This window comes from Amblyomma mixtum, chromosome 9, assembly GCF_055824585.1.
Source record: "Amblyomma mixtum isolate Tamu chromosome 9, ASM5582458v1, whole genome shotgun sequence".
Classification (NCBI taxonomy): domain Eukaryota; kingdom Metazoa; phylum Arthropoda; class Arachnida; order Ixodida; family Ixodidae; genus Amblyomma; species Amblyomma mixtum.
This window is the reverse complement of record NC_143020.1, coordinates 34,197,127-34,216,572: the sequence shown is the minus strand read 5'-3', so window position 1 is coordinate 34,216,572 and position 19,446 is coordinate 34,197,127. Positions and strand designations below refer to the sequence as shown.

General features: G+C 49.5%; 1 protein-coding gene across 3 annotated transcripts in view; it reads right to left on the bottom strand.

Annotated features, from left to right (window-relative positions):
- The window catches only part of LOC149328705 (uncharacterized), a 53,153-nt gene that overhangs the window by 12,449 nt on the left and 21,258 nt on the right, over window positions 1–19,446 (bottom strand). For all 3 annotated transcript variants that reach the window (XM_089559659.1, XM_089559660.1, XM_089559658.1), the window contains 3 exons: window positions 16,995–17,182; window positions 11,524–11,796; window positions 4,039–4,143 (listed from right to left, as the gene is read on the bottom strand). In XM_089559659.1, coding sequence (XP_089415785.1) covers window positions 4,039–4,143; window positions 11,524–11,796; window positions 16,995–17,182 — 566 coding nt within the window. The remainder of the gene's footprint in view (window positions 1–4,038; window positions 4,144–11,523; window positions 11,797–16,994; window positions 17,183–19,446) is intronic.

Sequence of the window (19,446 nt, the reverse complement as noted above, 5' to 3'; positions counted from 1 at the left end):
GCGCCCCGCTATTCCCCTATGACCCAAAGCAATAGGGTGACCCTATACTAAAACTCTCTAATGATGCAGTTGCCACACCAGTGTCCGCTTCATCTACTTGGCTTCCACCCCCCCCCCCCCCCCCCCATCTCTTTACTCAGCATAATCCAGGGGTTATCAAACTAGCCTCTGCAGAACCCTTGGGTTCATTGCAATGCTCCTTTTGGGTTTGTAAAGTGACGCTTAATGCAGAAGGTGGCCCAGTGACTGCAGGCTTCTGTTTGTTAAGAGGGCCCAGCAACCACTGCTGGTCAGTGAGCCACCTGAATGGACTGAAGACGATGCTGCCTCGACCAACCGCGGAGCTGTTCGGAACTCCACAAGTGTTCCAAGCTCGTGCTCCCACCTTGAGTCCCTTTGTTGGCTGTACTGGTGCTGAATGTATGGCTACGTACAGTTGGTTGACTAGATGAGCCAAACACACCGGTCGTTATGTGCAGTTCAGGAGGAGACCACGGTCAAGAAAAACGAATAGGTCTTCAGCAGTCCAGGAATGGTCATAAGACTGTGCACTGCCACACGGTGCCCTGAAGAAACACTGGAGGATACGGCTGGTGATGAGCCGAACGTTAACAGCAGGGTGATGCGAGTCACACGAACGGAGATGCAACGCTTCAGCTGGTAGATGTCCCAGGAAGGGAAAACTTTATTTACACTAATGGTTTATCCTGCGGTTTGGGCGCATCTTCAGAGACGTCTTGGTTCTACCCCCAGGAGCCTTCTCTGTCGAAGTCGTCCGCCTCTAATCAGTAGTCGGTTGCCCTCAGTCCAGGGCTCCGCTGGCCACTGCCGCCTGTTGAGCTCGCTGTACCAAACCTTGTTGGTCTTCACAGCGGTCGCTGGACAGCAGAGTCTCCCACTGCTCCGCACTCGGGTTTTGTATTTTGGGGACCACGTGTATGTTTTGGCACAGGAAAGAAATACTGGAGGGTCGTTACAGGAACCAACGGGCCATGAGGTCGAGCAAGAATGGCAATCAGTGGACGGATTTCAGGAAAACTCGGCTTGGGTGGTATGTCCTGCCCAGGATGGTATCTGATGGGAGCAGCAGAAGCTCTGCTTTACATAACTTCAGCAGAGCAGCAGGCACGGATGTGGCTGATAATTGCACCACACATGGAGGATGGATAGAGGGAAATAGTTGGCAGAGAGGATTGGATGACACGGAGTGGCAATGAAGTAGTCGCCATCATACATCATCTTAATGTTGGACTAGGTGGGCTATTGTGGCAGTGGACAAAGGCGGGCACGTCGCCAGTGCTTGCGCATCCTCAGTCATTGGAAATGCGATCGACCTCGCAAGCACTGTAATCTTGTAGTTGCATTGTAGTGTAGGAACAGGCGGAGGAAGGTCGGGACAGGCAGTGCACAACAGTGTGGGTGCCGGACAATCTAGGCAGAGTAGACTGGGGCTGTGAGCATTGTGGTAGATACAGCACTCATGGCATTGACTACCCGTGACTGAGAACGGGATCGGTGGGCAGGTGGATGGAAGCATTCGTCAAGTCTTCCGAGTCTTGAAATTACATATGCACCAAGCACAGGTCACCGCTGGAGACACCGGCAGGATTGGCACTTGAAGAGGTAATCCAGCGGAAGTAATCCAGGTGGAATCCCCGAAGGGAGGCGACAACAGCCGATACAAAAGGTCTGGAGACTGAAGTGGTCATCACTGGCCTTCACCGAACCATGAGGGAAGGGAGAGCTCCATGGTAGCGGCTTGGTGGGTGATAGCCGCAGGAAGTGTGGGCTCTTCTGATGGTTACAATATGGCGGCGAAGGTGTGTATACTAGAATCGGAACACTGGGGAGCCGGCAGGCACTCTGGGCCGAAGCAATCAGCAAGGCAATTTTTCAATTCAGTGCAGATGTTTGGGGCCGGGTGGCAGCAACCGCAGCCTTGCCAGGAGACCAAGTGGGAGCTTGCGGCTTGCGCGACAGTAACAGAGACACTGACTGCACAATGTGATTGATGTTGAAGCAGCTGTCCAAAGGCGCAAGTCCCTGGTGTAACACAGCGGAAAATTTGGCGCCGGGGAAGGGTCAGGTGGTGACAAGAAGCAAGCAGTTGAGTACACAAAAGCCTCAACATGCTGGCTTGGAAAAGCACGGTGTGGGAAGCCGTGGGAACGTCGCGGGCAAAGGTTGTGGAATTGGCAGATGTCAAGCACCAGCTGCGTCCGAAGGCCGGGAACGCAGGCAGGCAGCAGAAGGGCCAAGCTAAGGAGGATTAGCCGGTAGTTGCGGCACTGCAGTCGATGAGGCTGGCGTCCATGGCCACCAATTTGAGGAGCCAGGCTCGATGTGGAAGGCAGCCCGCTGACTGCGGGTCTCCGGAACTGATTAGCCAGCAAAGTGGATCGAGGATGCTGACTGCCAAGTTGGCCTGAAATCGGCAGGAATTCAAGCTCACACTCCCAGCCTCAGCCTCTTTGTCGGCACTGCCGATGCCAATACCAGCACCGCCAAAGGTTCCCGTGTGCCTGAATCTATGCATGCTTCGACTCCCTCTCAGCTCAGTTGTTTGCAGCAAACTGTTTCACTCTAGACAGTCATCACTACTGCATCTGGCCACTCTTCTCAGCCTGCAAGAGGTTAAGGGGGGACGAGGGTCTTAAAACTAATTTTTCATTTATGGCTAGAATCTCACGAAATTTTGCACACAGATGCGTTTCTCAAACATGCAATTATAAATGAGCTGGTGGTCTTAAACCTTACAAAGTCTAGAATGTAATTGGGTAATTTCTTACGCAGCTTTAATGAACTTCCTCATTGCATTTTGTTGCTTTTAATTACATAAATTGATAGTGAGAGAGTTCCCATACCCGGTGATATTCTTCGTTTTTCTCTAAAGTCATGTCATCGTGATATACTATGTTGAGAATAAAAGGCTGCAGTATTTGACACTGCAACTCGTAAAGCTAACTGTAAATTACTACCGTATTTACTCGAATCTAGGCCGGCCACGATTCTAAGCCGAGACCCGAAAGTTGAAGGCCACAGAAAAAAAAAAAAACTTACCTCGATTGTAGGCCGGCTGAAAAAACAACTGTGAACAAGAGGTACAGCACGCAAACGACATTAATTGCCAGGAACCCGCCCAGGCTGATCCCGGGCTGGCGTTTGGGCGAGGAGACATATGCAACGCCAGCCCGGGATCAGCCGCCGAAGTCCCGCCCGGCTTGAAGATTTGACGACTGCTCTGCAGCGAGTATAACTTTCCGCTTGAAGGCGGCACTATAATGGCACCGCCTGTTTGGTGCCATGGTGTTGGTGATAAAAACCACGCACGAAAACTTCACTGCTGCGAATGTGCTCACGGCACCGCACGAGAACGGAACACGGCCAAAATGGCAGCCAGTGCTCATGTGTGCTTTGATCAGTATCGGCTACGGATAGCAACGGCTACGGATAGTAACGGCTACAGTGCTGTCTTTCGTTGGCGTTTTGTGGGGGCGCCACCTGCGTGCTACATATATTCGTATTTTACGAATACGAAACCTCGAAACGAAATCCTCGAATCTAAGCCGACATAAGAGTTCTACATCTGGTTTTTTTGAAAAAACTATCGGCCTAGATTCGAATAAATACGGTATTTATACGTGGCCTAAACAAAAAAAGTAAGAATGTCATTGGGTGTGGGAATTGTCTGGATATCAATTCATGTAACTGAAAGCAACAAAACGCAATGAGAAAGTTCATTAAAGCTGCGTAAGGAATAACCTAATTACACTCTAGAATTTAAGATAACTTTTGATCTAAGGTTACCAGCTCAATTATCACTACATTTTTGGAATCAGAAGAGACAAATGCCTCTGTGTGCAAAATTTCATTAGATTGAAACTATAAATAAAAAGGTCCGTTTTAAGACCCTCGTCCCCCCTTAAAAGGGCTGAAATCCCCTGGCATAGTCCATTAATCCTGCAGTACGGTTTTTCCCAGCTGCCACCACGGTGGTGCCTTCGTTGGATCAGCCCAAAGGGTGTTCTGAGCACTCACGGCATCTCCAATCTCGGAGTCAGAGGAGTAGCTGTCCGAAGAGTCGGCCCAAAACTGGGCGTCGTCGTCGTTGACGCAGATCAGGATTTCCGCCTGGGTCCCCTCCTGCGCCACAAACAAGCCAACCACATGAAGCAATGGTGACACATTACGACATGCTTGCAACAGAGGGTGCTGTCACTCTGAGTAGCGTTTCATAAGTAGAAGGTTGGTTGGTTTATGGGGTTTAATGTCCCAAAGCAACTAAGGCTATGAGAGATGCCGTAGTGGAGGGCTCCGGAAATTTCGACCATCTGGGGTTCTTTAACATGCACTGACATCGCACAGCACACTGGTCTCTAGAATTTCGCCTCCAAAGAAATTCAACCGCCGCGGCCAGGATCGAACCCGTGTCTTTTGGGTCAGTAGCCGAGCACCATAACCACTGAGCCACCGCGGCGGCCATAAGTAGAAGGCAAACATGCAAACTCTTGAAACCAAACTCTGAAGCTATGAAAGCAAACTCTCATGCCCAATCATTAATTTAATTGCCACCTGCTGCGGTGGGTATGTTTTGACGACACCAAGAGGTCACATGACATAGGTTGACATGACAAGGTCCTGTGACCGGCACATCTTTCAACCATAGCTAGGGGGGAGGGGGCAAGCCGAGCAACATCTTGTGCCCAAGGTTGGCAACCATGGCCGAACTTTCTTCTTGCTCACAACACCCGACAACGCTGACACTGGATTTCCTGCAGAACGAAAGCCGTAACGCTGCCGTGTTAGAACAAACAACGCCAGTGGGATCCCTACCCACGACCTCCTAATTTCGCTTATGATGCTCTATTAGTTGAGCTATTTGCAGTATGGTCCACTGTTAAAGGGGTGGAGACACCAAATTTGTGGTTCGCGCGTTCTTAGTTTCAAACGTTTCTTATGGCTCCAGAAAGCATGATACACACTCAAAGATTCATATATTCACAGTGAATATTTTTATAGCATTTTTAGGTGAACGATTTTCGGTTTCGGTTTCGGAACGCCGAGTTGTACAGTGACGTCACAGAGGGGGAAGATCAACTGCTTCGCTTGGTCACGTGGGCCCACAAAAGTTGTGACGCACCTACTGCTGCATCGTCTGCTTTCCCACACACGTGCTGACCAGCGCATATGAAAACAAACAACTGCACGTCTAGTCCCAGCAGCTCGGATTCTGACAGATCTGATTCCAACGAGTGAGGACATCGACTTTTTTTTTTGTTCGCACGCTAATATCGCCTTCGCGGGTTCGCGTGAGGATGCGAAACACTTTGAAAAATGCCAGTAAGCATCGCTGCGCCGCTCTACCCAAGCTGCGCCCACAACCGGTGTCACACTTCGCTGCCGTGCAGCAGTACCTGAGCGCTGCTTGGGATGGTGTACAAATATCACAAGAAAAGACAAGATCGCCTTGTTATCAGAACTGCCAGCTATACTCAAGCAGCGACAAAGCATGTCTGCTTATGTTGGGAGCTTTCGGCAACGGCACCGCTCGCGGGCGCTCCGTGCGACGAGCTCTGCTGCTGCCTGGCTGCCGTGGTCGTCGCTAGGCCTATAGCCTGTTTAGCAAGCGGCCAGCGCTTCGGAAGTCGCCTGCGCTATAATAAAAGGTCGACTTTTCACAAATAGCTGTAGTGTTAACAGAATCATCTCACAATAAAATAATAGTATGGTCAATCTCCTCGACGCCTTCGGCAGCGGAGCTAGCGGGCGCCAGGCGAGCCGGACCCCGACGTCGCGCCAGCGGCAGCTGCTAGGCGGGGTTGTGAGAAATTTGCTCATATCACAGCTGTTACCTCTACTAGCAGCTCAGTATTGGTCAGCGATCCTCAAAAATGACACTTTTTTCACATTTCTTGTCCCATGGTTTATTATTTACGCCAAGAACACTCTTTAACTCGCTTTTATGACGTCGGCAGACGGTATCCAGGCTGACCTACCGGCCGGCAGACTCGGCGTACTTCACGTCCGCACAAGAAAATACAAAACAGCCATGCTACCAGAAAGGATGCTTTCTAGATTCGAGATACGAGAGCATGACTGTGCTAAAAGTGGATCTTTCGGCAGCGACACTGCCTGCGGCAACGCCGCCCGACGACCTGCGCGCTGGTCCCAGACTGCCCTAGTCGTCGCTAGGCCTAGCTGCTTTCGCATATCGACTCCGCAGCTGAGGGCGCTTCGGGACTGGCCAGCGCTCAGAAACGTGCTCCGCTCGGCACCCCTTTACTGTGAACTCGTCCCATAATAAAAGATATGCTCGATTTCCACGACGTCTTCAGCAACAGAGCTAGCAGACGGCAGGCGAACCGCACCAGGTAGCAGCAGCACAAAACCGGCTATGGGATGAAATTTGCTTGCATCGCAGTCATCATTTCTACCAGGAACTCGGTATTTGCCAACGATCGTCAGAAACGATGCTTTTTTGATATTCATATATCCCAGGGTTTGCTATGAACGTGAACAAACAATACTATCGCGTTCTTCAGATGCCGGCGTTCGGCACGAAGACTGGCGCAGGCCGCCCGGCTCCAAGGAGCGCGCCCTATGTCATCTTGACGCTGCCGCTCTCCGCGCTCGCATTGGCTGCCGCTTCCCGTCGTAGTTGCCGCGAGCGGCCCGCCGTTGACATCTAGCAGGCCAGAGGCAGGCAACGAGCTGCAATGGACGTTGCGACGCTGTTCGCAACGGCGCGCCGCAAACCGAGCGAGTGGCGGTTAGCAGCAAACGCGGCTCGCTGGTGCGTCGACTGCGCTCACGCGGCTGTGCCCCGCTCATCGTACGTCACTGTATTTTGGTATGACGTCACTAAAACTTTATTTTTCTACACCCCTTGTGACGTCATGGTTGATGGCGCTAGCGATGGGTCTAGATCGTGAGAGTGAGCATTTAGGTAATCTTTGGAACCGAATTAAAATATTTTTTAAACGTTTGTTGCGTCCAACACCTGGCTGTGACTGCCCTTGCATACATAGGAATCCCATAGCAGGCTTTTTATAGCTTCAAAATTTGGTGTCTCCACCCCTTTAAAGGGAACATGCGATTGCACGACCTCTGCACTTCGAGGAGCGCTGCCGCCGAGAACTTGTGGGAATTGTCGGCACAAGACGCACGTGCAGTAACCATGGTGGCTGGTCATTCCGCTCATGCGCCTGATGCCGCCTATTCTCACCGCATCAGGCGGCAGTGCTTCGTGAAGCGCGGAGGGCCCACGATTGCATGTTCCCTTTAACAATGGACCATACTGTACAACAGCAGCTGTTAAATCTTGTTCCCTCAGGGGTATATATGTTGCAAGTAACCTAACTTTGAGAGTGTTCACCAGCGCCACTCTCGTCCATAGCGGGGGACATACCGTATTTGCTCGCATAATAGGCGCACTCGCATAATAGGCGCACCCCTAGTTTGGGCGCGAAAAATCAGATTTTTTTTATTTCCGCGCACAAAAGGTGCACCCGGAACTTGGCACTGTGATCAATACTGTATTTACACGATTGCAAGCCGACACCTCGCCACCCCCCGCTCCCCAATCTTTATTTTAACAAAGTTTTTGCTGAACTGACTCCTAGTCCTGCTGCAGACCCACAGCACATACAACGACATCGCGTAGAACAGCCGCACACAGTTTTCAGGGATGCTCACTTAAACGCCTGTTTGGAAAGCTTCATCTCCAGCCAGAAACGTTCCCGACTTAGGCCCGCGAAAACCTCGGCGCTTGGAGTCGCGTACGAAAATTTAGGGACGCTGCAGTCGCAACTGCCGCACTTCTCGGCCACGTCGTATTTTCCGACCTGCCGCACGCTAGCCGTGTTCGAGAGCAAACTCCCAGCCGTGTAGCTGTTAAGGTGCTTGGCCGTCGAGCTAAAACAGCAACGCTCAGCGGCAAAGCCATAAACCAGCCATATACCACGATGAACTATCGCGCTACCGCAGATCACGGCACTTGACAGCAACAAAAAAAAAAACAAAACAAAAAGAAAACGAGCTGGAGATGCTGATGGCGATATGGATGGCGAAAGCTCCCGGCGGAGGAAAACGTTGATGATGATGATAAGCTGTACCTCGGGCGCCCTCCGTGGGTGGCGTCTGGAAGCTCCTGTGCGCGTGTGTGGCCCCCACGATCAAGCGCCCGTTGCGCGCAGCCGGAGCCGATCGCAGAGGCCTCGGCACGTGCATTCCGAAGGCTATTCCCGCGTGGGTCGTGGAAAGTTTCGGTGTGGCCCTTACACGGATCTTTTTTTTTTATTTTTCTTCGGGAAAACGGGGTGCGGCCCGTACAAGAGTTCGTTTACGCGGTGTGTTCAATTTTGAGAGTCGAAAAATTTCCGGAAATTTTACCCCGCGTAATAGGCGCACCCCGAACTTTGAGCCGGATTTTCTGGAAAAAAAGTGCGCCTATTATGCAAGTAAATACGGTAGTATGTGCTGTATTAGCACACACATCATGTGGAGAGGGTGGAAGCTGTGCGAGAATCCTCTCATGCTATGTATGACATCAAGTCTGCCAGAACCGAGGCCATCGCCATGCTAGGTGTTGGTGACTGTTGACTTCCTTCGCAATGTAGAATCTCGGCGATACGAATCTCACGGAGTTGCAAAAAGAAATTTGTGTCATTCGAAGTTATGCATCATCCACACAAACACAATTCGTTTGCAGAAGCATAGAAAATCAATTCCAGCAGACCTGTTTATGGCTGGCGGGATTTGTTCACAGCTCGCTACTCGTGGTGCGTACAGCGCAAGTGGCGAAAGCATGCACAGCAGCCACATGTCTTTTCTTTGATTTTCCCTCTGCTCCCGAATTTGCGATCGTGGTGTTGGTGATGTACCGTATTTACCCAATTCCAACGCGCACCTTTTCTCGGGGAAAATAAGTCTCAAAATCACATGTGCATTGGATTCGAGTACAAACCGAAACTGCCCCATAGCTGCCCATCGTAACTGCCATTATGCAATGTGGGAGCTCACTAATTGCTGGCAACCATGGGAGCACGTTTGCTCGTGGCTAGGTGGCGAAAGCTGCCGCCCGATACAAAGGGTAAAGCCATTATCATCCATCCATCCATCGTCGTTTTCTGCGTCGCAGAAGCCATTTTCAACCGGTGTAAATTGGGTGCGCGTAAATTGGGTGCGTGTTGGAATTGGGTAAATATGGTATAGGCAGCCCTTAGGGCTTGGTGTGGTCGTGAATTCATATCACCTGTAGTGGCGCAGGAGAGAGTTCAGAAAATCCGGAATTTCGCCCACTGCGCACAATGCACTCTGACTAGGGAATTTTATGAATTTGTACCATCGCAAAAATTCGCACCAACCATGTTCATATCACTGAGATTTCTACAGTACGCATCACATCTCTGCTGACATTCCTGTCTTCCAAGAGCCTCTTTCTGAGAAAAAAATTCATAGGTGAACCTCAGTGCATCATTTGAATACATCAGGAGCCAAGCGTTCATTATAACTGAGGATGACACATTAAACTTCGTTATACCCAAGACGGTAAACTTATATTCATTGTATCCGAGGTGAACACACTAAGATTATTGCATCTGAGACCCAGATATGAAAGTTCGTTGTATCCAAGGTGGCATACCTAGGTTCGGTATACCCGAGGTTCGTTATATCAGAGTTTAAAACACGAAGGTTACTATATTCATGGTGCCATACCAAGGCTCAACATATCTGAGGTAGTACTATCTCAAGTTCGTGGTAGTGTCCTAACGTCGCAGCTCAGAGGGCAGGTAGGCCATCTGCCGCTGGATACCCACAGACGGCACACACCATTTCCACTTATAATGACCCCTCCAACACTAACACATTAATAAATCAGCACTCTACAAATAGACAACGTTGAACAGCATACAATCTTCATTATGCCACCACAAATCAAGGACTAAACTTAAACCGAGAATAGCACAGCAACCTTTGGAGAAGAGTGGGTTAGAAAAGAAACGCTAGTTAATGACATCCTAGACAAAATCTGGAAGAACTGGGCATGGGCAGGGCATGTAATGCAAAGGCAAAGTAATTAATGGTCACTAAAGGTTATGGACTGAATTCTAAGCGTACCAGGGGGCAGCAGGAAATCAGCAAACAAACATTAGTTAACAATAACCTGGTCAAAGTCTGGAAGAGATGGGCATGAGCAGGGCATGTAATGTGAAGGCAAAGTAACCGATGGTCGTTAAAGGTTATGGACTGAATTCAAAGCATACCAGGGGACGGCGGAAAATCAGGCAACAAACTTTAGTAAATGATACCGTATAAACGCGTGTAAGGGCCGCAATTTTTTTTCCAGATTCGGGGGCCAATTTTCGGGGTGCGGCCCATACACGTGACGTACGAAAAAAAAAATTTTTTTTTTAAGCAAAAACACACCAGCAGGGAATGAGCGGCATTTATTCTACGTTCAGTCGTCACTCACGGAGTATTTCGACTCTGAGCTGGTGCTGTGCTCTGGTGCACGCTCATCCCAAAGAAGCCGCGCAGCATGTCCGCTGTCAACGCGTAGCCGTTGTTCCGCATTTCCATCACACAGCAGAGCAGCTCTTCTTCCAGTTCAGGAAACTCGCACGGCTCGCCTCGGAAAGCGTGCTTTTTGCAGCTTGTTTTTCTCAATGCACTCTTTTGATTGCACGATCATCGGACCCACTTCTCGGCCACGTCAAATTCCCTGTCCGCCGCACGGCCACGTCGAATTCCCTGTCCATTGCATGCTTGCCGCATTCGAGAGCTAACTACCAGCTGTGTAACTGATAAGGTGCTTGCCCATCGTGCTAAAACTGCATTACCCGGCGGCAGCACGCGAAAGCCACAACTATGGTGAATGCGCTAACACGCCATAAAAGGCTGGAGCTGGCAATACTGATGCCGATGTAGATAACGCATGGAGGAAGGAAGATAACGGGAAGTCACGGGGGAGAAAAAAATTGCCGATGATGATGGCTGCGGCCTCGGGCGCCATCCATGGACGGTTTTTGGAAGCTCTTGTGCGCGTGCTTGGCCTCCGCGATCGAGCGCACCGTTGTCCACAGCCGGAGCCGATCGCGGAGGCCACGGTGCGTGCATTTAGAAGGCTATTCCCACCTGGGTCATGGAAAGTTTGGGTGCGGCCCTTACACGGATTTATTTTTTTTTTAAGATTTCCTTCGGGAAAACGGGGTGCGGCCCATACACGGGTGCGGCCCCTACACACGTTTATACGGTATAATAGGCAAAATGTGGAAGAAATGGGCATGTTCAGGGCATGTAATGCTAAGATAAAGTAACCAACGGTTGCTAAAGATTATGAACTGAATTAGAAGTGCACTAGGAGGTGGAGAAAACCAGGTGGGCGAATGAGATTAGAGTCTGTAGGGAAAGGTGGCCGCAGATGGCACAGGACCGGGTCAAGTGGAGAGGGATGAGAGAGGCACAGTAATTATGACGACGACGTTGAATATGAACAGAGCAGGGTTTGAAAAAGTCCCTTGCCTCGATGTCGCTTTCGGAGGAGCTGGTGGTGGCCTTGTTGGCCCCGTGGTCCGACTCCTCCTCAATCTCGTACTCCACCTCGAAGGGGCAGTCACTGTCCTGGTCATCCTCTCCTCCTTCTTGCTGCCGAATCAGCTCGGCTGCCAGGGCGGCCGCCTGCATGAGGCGCTGCTGCGTCTCCTCACTGTCCGACGACGAGCTGCAGTCGCCCGAGGACTCGTCCAGGAACCAGAGGTCATCGCTCGTGTCCTTGACCACGTCCGTCTCACGGCCCTGGGTTGCAAGGCGCCACACAGTGAGGCACAGGGTGGTATGCCAGCTGGCAATACCCTACCCTAAGTTTTAATGCCATAACGTCAAGGATCCCATTCAGAGGCAAAGCCTGGCCATGGCGTGTCGAGAGTAACAGGTAGCCCACCTATGTCACGTGACTTTGTGGCGTCATCACAACCTGCCCGCTGTGGCAGGTGGCATTTAAATTAATAACTGGCCGTCAAAGGTCGCTCAGGAAGAGAAACCTAGCTCGCACAAGCCGGACTGATGGTAGCACCTTTTATCACAGGGGAGTGGTGCATCGCTTAACCGCTGCACTATTGTGCCAGAAGTGGCGTGAGGACTACCAGGAAACTATGAATGTAGAGAACGACCAATTCAGGCTACATCGGCATTAACACATTACTACACCCGAACAGCTTCCACCTAAGAACAATGGATCCAAATGCTGGAACCGAAGTGCTAGCACACCCAACTCACACTAGGCCTAACTACTCAAAACGACCGCCATTTCTGTTTCCAGTTTTCTCGAGCTTTTCTTTTTTTAGGCTAATATAGAAGCCATTAAGGTGGGGTGAGACTTTGAAATCGAGTTCCAAAATTTGGCTGTACAGCAGTAGCAATAAAACCTATGGTGATAAAATTTGAAAGGAATATTGAAGATAGACGCAGCTTGCAGTAGAGTTAAAAATTAATTTTAAATTTTGAAGCAGTTTTTTATTTGTTTTTTTTTACGTTTTTATACGTTTGTACCTTTTATTTAGGATCTACAACCCACAGAGTGTTCCAATTTCGTAAAAAGGTAGCAACAAATGCTTTACAGAATTGGAACTAGAATTATGTTCCTACAATGAAAACTAGATTTGTTACGTTTTTTGCTTTTTCCGATGCATGAAAATTGCCACTTATGACCGGTCTTTTCATGCTAGAAAAAATAAAAATGCACCTACGCTACTGATTCTAGTTCCAGTTATGTAACTGCCACTAATTAACACCTCAGAGAAATTTTGTTTGCTTGTGCCCAATAGTTCCCGAGAAAAAGGTACACAAACTTCCAAAAATGTTGTTTTGAGAAAAACGCCGGTAAAGTCTTAAAAACATTTTTATTCTTCAAAAATTCCCTAGGCTCTAGTCTTTTGAAGTGGCAGCATCGCCATATCCTTTCTCTTTTCTTTCTTCGGTCCTTTCATTCCTGTTCCGCTTCAGATCTCAGCTTAAAATCATTTTTTTGACGCTCCGTCTGTTTATAGATGCTATCTTTGACACACACAGAGGCCCAGGGGTGGCTCCCAAATGTTTCAGCACCCTTACTCGCGCTACATTTCCATCATTAAAGCATGTAATTGCATCATCGACAGCTGTTTCAACTGTTTTAAGACTGGCAAAGATGGCTTTAGGACACCTCACCCAAATTAATCGTTAGTACATCGACAGCACAAGGGAACAGCGTCAAAGCTTAGCGCGCAGCCATAAACAGAAGAGCACCAGAAGGAGCCCTAGTGGCTTAAAAATGTACTACTGACAAGAATAAATTCAAAACCGAAACCGAAACCTTCAGAGCATTCACTTTCCGCATGTATCGGAAACGAAGAGATTGCGTCGAGATCACAGTGGAGATGAGTGGTTGAGATACGCCCACTTCTCCTGTCAAGGTGTTGAAGAAAAAGAACAGAAAAAATATTTTTGAAACAGCGAATACCTAAGTGTAATATATTTTCTGAAAGATGAAGAAATTCTCTATCAGATGATTGAAAAATCTCAAAACTGAATTTTTTGACCAAACAAAGTCTCACCCCACCTTAAAGGGTCCCTGAAACGGTGTCCATGTAGGCAAAGAGAAGTCGAAGTATTGATAGACATTGAACGATCCATCATCCTACCGCAAAAATTTTTGATCTAGCTTATGTGGAACCAGAGATAATGGCTATTAAAAATGACCACCAGCCTTTTCCCTCTCAACTCGTACACCGGAGCGAACCATAAAAAAATAAAGATTACAGGCCGGGACCATGCTCCGCCCACAAATACGTCATCGACGAGATCGGTTTGTTTACTTCCGGTTGACGCGCTCTTTCGCTCGCTCGCTCGCTTTCCCGCTGTCTGCTGTGTTCACCTGTGTCTCGCAACCGTCGCTGCGGCTTCTCTCGTACTATGGACCCCGAGCTGAAGGAACGACTTTTGCGGATGAGGGCCGAAATGGGATTTCAGTCTTAAGGCGGGGACACATGTGCGAAAAGTGTGTGCGATTCGCTGCGGCGCGCCGTTGTGAACGACGTCGTAACGACCGATCGCAGCTCATCGCCTGCGTCCAACCTGCTGGATGTCAATGACGAGCCGCGCGCGGTAATTGCAACGACGGGAAGCGGTAGTTAATACGAGCGCGGAGAGCGGCAGTGTCATGATGCTGTACAGCGCGCTCCTCAGGGCGCTCGGGGCCAAGCCACGCCGGGCCGGCCTGCCAGCCTTGATGCCAGCGATTGAAAAACGCGCTAGTATTGTTTGTTCTCGTCCATAGCAAGCCGTGGGATAGATGCATGTCAAAAATGCATCATTTCTGACGATCGCTGGCCAATACCGAGTTGCTAGTAAAAGTGATGACTGCGATACAAGCAAATATCATCCCACAGCCGCTTTGGTGCTGCTGCTACTTGGTGCGGTTCGCCTGCCGTCTGCTAGCTCCGTCGCTGAAGGCATCGTGGAAATCGAACATATCTTTTATTATGGGACGAGTTCGCAGTAAAGCGATGTGAATAGTAGGCCTTTTATTATAGCGCAGGCGACTTCCGAAGCGCCGTCAGCTGCGACTTCGATCCGAAACCAGCTAGGCCTAGGGACGACTAGGGCAGCCTGGGACCAGCGTGCAGTTCGTCGCACGGCGTTGCCGCAGGCGGTGTCGTTGCCGAAAGATCCACTTTTACGCAGGCATATTGTCGTTGCTCGAATCTAGGAAGCATCCTGTCTGGTATCATGGCTGTTTTGTATTTTCTTGTGCGAACGCGAGGTACGCCGAGCATGCCGGCCGGCCGGCCTGGCCAGCCTGGCCGTCTGCCGGCGTCATAAAAACGAGCTAAAGTGTGTTCTTGACATAAATAATGAACCCTGGGATATGAAATGTGAAAAATGTGTCATTTTTGAGGATCGCTGACCAATACTGAGCTGCTGGTAAAGGTAACGACTGTGATACGAGCAAATTTCTTGCAACAACCGTCTCGCAGCTGCCGCTGGCCCGACGTGGGGTTCGGCTCGCCTGGCGCCCGCTCGCTTCGCTGCTGAAGGAGTCGCGGAAAGTGACCATACTATTATTTTATTGTGAGATGATGCTGTTGACTGCAAAGCGATGTGTAGAGTAAGCCTTTTATTATAGCTCAGGCGACTTCCGAAGCGCCGGCCGCTGCAGCTTCGATGTCAAACAGGCAATAGGCCTAGCGACGACCACGGCAGCCAGGCAGCAGCAGAGCTCGTCGCCCGGAGCGCCCGCGAGCAGTGCCGTTGCCGAAAGCTCGCAACATAAGCAGGCATGCTTTGTCGCTGCTCGAGAAGTATTTCTGATAACAAGGCAATCTTGCCTTGTGATATTTGTACACTATCCCAAGCAGCGCTCAGGCACTGATGCACGGCGGCGAAGTGCGACACCGGTTGTGAGCGGAGCTTGGGTAGAGCGGCGCAGCGATGCTCACCACTCCATGTGTCCCTGCTTGTAGTGGGGCGGCAGTTCGCAAGCGACGATCGGTGCGGCACGTCGGCCAAGTTTTTAAGGACACGCCGTTCAGAAATCGGGCGCTGAATCCTGACGACGACGACAGCTCGCTCACTTCCATCTTTCGGCAGACAGTGCCGAAGGGCAACATCTTGCCGAACCCTGGCTTTGCAACCAACGACACAGCACGGCCGGTCCATTTTGATTGCGCATGCGACGGAGGTCGCGACAGAAATCAGTAGTGCGGCGACTCCAAATCGCACCTCGGTTCTCGATTCGGTTCGACGGCGGCGCCGGCGGAGTGACACAAGCGGCACGAGCAGACGAAAACATTGTAAACCGGAAGTGCAGTACTAATTTCTGACACCCAACACACAATAACCGCGTAAATATGCATATAAACGACAACTTTCCTTGGTGAAATGCGAAATGGTTCCGTAAAGAGTAAGAATGTGAAGTACCTATAGCTTTTAGTTCGTTAAATATGCGATTTCACGTTGGCACCGCGAACCAATGATAGCCCTGCGCTGGTGATGTAAAGAGTACTAAAATGACGTAATGAGTACAGATTCGGGCGGAAGTTCACCGCCGCTGGTTGCCGCAAGGCTCGGGAGCAGCAGTTTTTGAAAATGTATTATAAATTATCTACTCGCTTTTGATGTATTGTACGCGGCATGAACGTTCAGTAGCCTACGCTCTACATAATGCAAGTATTTTTTTGCCAACCTCAGACACCCCTTTCAGGGACCCTTTAATGCTTAGGACTCCAGATGGGAAGCGCAGGTCAGAATATATCGGCATTAACTCATTGCTATCAGCCGAACAACTTCCGCCTCTCGGCAATGAATCCGAATGATGGAACCGAAGTGCTAGCACACTTAACTCACACTAGGCCTAACTACTCAAAACGACCGCCATTTCTGTTTCCAGTTTTCTCGAGCTTTGCTTTTTTTTTTAGGCTAATATAGAAGCCATTAATGCTGAGGACTCCAGATGGGAAGCGCAGGTCAGAATATATCGGCATTAACTCATTGCTATCAGCCGAACAACTTCCGCCTCTCGGCAATGAATCCGAATGATGGAACCGAAGTGCTAGCACACCTAACTCACACTAGGCCTAACTACTCAAAACGACTGCCATTTTTGTTTGCAGTTTTCTCAAGCTTTTCTTTTTTTAGGCTAAAATAGAAGCCATTAATGCTTAAGTCTCCAGATGGGAAGCGAAGGTCAGAATATATCGGCATTAGCCCATTACACCCCCCAAACAACTTCCACCTGTGAACAATGGATCCGAGTGATGGAACCGAAGTGCTAGCACACCTAACTCACACTAGGCCTAACTACTCAAAACGACTGCCATTTTTGTTTGCAGTTTTCTCGAGCTTTTCTTTTTATTCATGCTTTTCAGCCATTCATGCTTAAGACTGCGGATGGGAAGCGCAGGTGAGGGTGCAACCAGGAAATGCAGCCCTGGACTGACACGGTATGAACAGCAGCGTACCTGTATGCTGTAGACCGTCTCCGCATCGCTGTCGTATGGAGGCGTTGGCGGTATGTGAACGGTGATGGGCGACGCATGCGCCGAGCTTGTGCCGCTCGTCGTCGAGTCCGGTTCCAGCCGTGGGCGCTTGGCTTCGACTGCGGCACTGTCTTCGCAGGCCCCCGACTGGGATTCCCGATTTAACGCTCCTACACAGGGGAGCCCAACCACAACACCCCGAAAGGGAAGGAAAAAAAAGGGGGAGAGAAGGGAAACAACACTGTCAGGACAATGTATGGAAGGAGTTTCAAGGAAATAAAAGAAAGGGAAGAACGAACAGCGTGTCGTTCAACATGCAAAACAGGGAGAAGAGATAAAACACAGTCGCTCACACATTCACGACCATGCAGCGAAGCTCTCACAACGGCCCAGTCATCACCACAAACAACAGGCGTGCGGTGGTCGTAGCGGAAACAAACAGCAAAGAGGCATTAAAATTTGCGCTGCTTTCAGACGCTTGCACTTGCAACTCTTTTTTTTTTCCCCGTTCTTTTCGCGCTTCCACTTTTCACGCAGGAGCCGACCAACGCACGCCTCACACGCATTCAACCACAGGACATTTCCCGTCATCGTTAAGGACAACTGCGTTCGTCACGGAACTCACACACTATGCACCGGATGTTAATAAAAAACGATTCAAGCGGTTAGTTTGAAAAAACAAAGACTAGGTCCTATGCGCCGCGGGTGCAAAAATGCTCGACATCTGTGCGATCAGCAATTGAAGCGGTGTCAATCCTTTCACGTTTTGGGTGCATCGAGCAGCATAACCGAAGTCTCCCTACTTCCCTTGGTAGTGTGGGATGAACATTAGAAAGGTTGGGTTGGGGAGTGGAAAAAGGAAGAGATATGACCTCCATGGGATAAAAAAAAGCCTTTTTTTTTTTTTCGGTGTTAAAATAATATGAAGGCTTTTAGTCACGAGGTGTCAATGCTTTAATGACTGGGCTATGTGACTAAATATAAAGAACAAATGGCAAGAGTGATCATGACCAAAGCCGTGATTTGTAATTCGTGAGGCTATTCACCATGTATAAAGACTTGCTAGGTGATAACATGACTACTATGATGCAGATGGCTAACTAAATTTCCAGCACGGATAGTAAGCCTTTTAGGCGTACAGCATGACAGCAAAAAGGAACTTGCGTCAGAAAGGTCAAATGGGGGGTGAGGGGAGGGATGATGTCTAGGTGGGGGGGGGGGGGGGGTCCACATGCTTCCAGTTCTGCTGCCTTCTGCACCCAAGTTACAAGAAAAATAAAACAGTCTAACAGCGCAGTGCTTGAGAGGAAACACTCTTTTCCTGGCCCACTTACTCCCACTGCCAGATTGTGGGGGAAAAAAAAAGGCCATCTCTCCCAAAATCAACCGCACCCAGAGAATAAAACTTTGGGAACTAAAGGAAAGGAGCGTTTCCTTGACGGGGCAGACAGACGCAACTTGGCAGGCAAAACGAAAGCAGTCACAAGACTACAGTTGTTAGACACATCCCCAGGCAGATTCAACGACTTGGTCTGAGAATAAAATAAACCAGCAAATCCTTGGTGGCCACTGGCAAGAAACTCTTCCAAAGGTCACTGCTGGGTTTTGTTTGGTTTTTTCCGTCCCTAAGATTCTTGCCAAGCAGTTTCGTGCCAACCTTGGCCAAGAGCACGGGTTCAGTAGTGCCTCAATGATTGGCAACCTTCTGGGTTGCCAAACGATTCGAGCCAATCCGAGCCATACATTTTGGCACACATTTGTGGCCAGGGCTTCACACCACTGTCCTGGTATCCAGATATCGACAGGCGGGAAATCTGACAATGCCAGGCACGGTTTTCAACCGTTGTGGTGACCAAGTCGTTGATGCCCGTGACAGACAAACGGTTTCATTCACTGCCGGCTCAATATGTGGCCTGTGGGGCTCCCAAAGAACTTGGTGGCAACAGCCATGGTTTTGGTGCTGTTAGCGTGAACGGCATGGACCTAAATTGAATAAATTAGAGGAAGAAAGGATGCCAGAGGCTTGAAAGCAATGCCAAGTGTACCACAGAGCCATGGCGTGAGAGGATTCCACAACAAAGGAGATGAATGACAGGAAACTGGAATGAACACCAGAAATGGTTTCGACTAAAACCTCGAACAAGTGGATTTTTTAAGTGAAGCCCTCCAGCATGCATTGCACGAATCATGCATGAAGGTACCTAATCAGTCATGAAGGAACAAAGCAGTGATAACCACAGCGTCAAAAAGATGAACTGCCAAATAATGCAACTAAAGAGAAAGCGGGAAACAAAAGGAAGATTGTTCCTACAAATGTCGAAGCAATGTTTTTCTCCAGCTCAGTAAGCACCTGTGAAATATGAAGCTTAAAGAACTTTTTTCATTTCCCACATTTCCTTATTTTCCATCCAGCTCGACCAGACAAAGGTTCTAC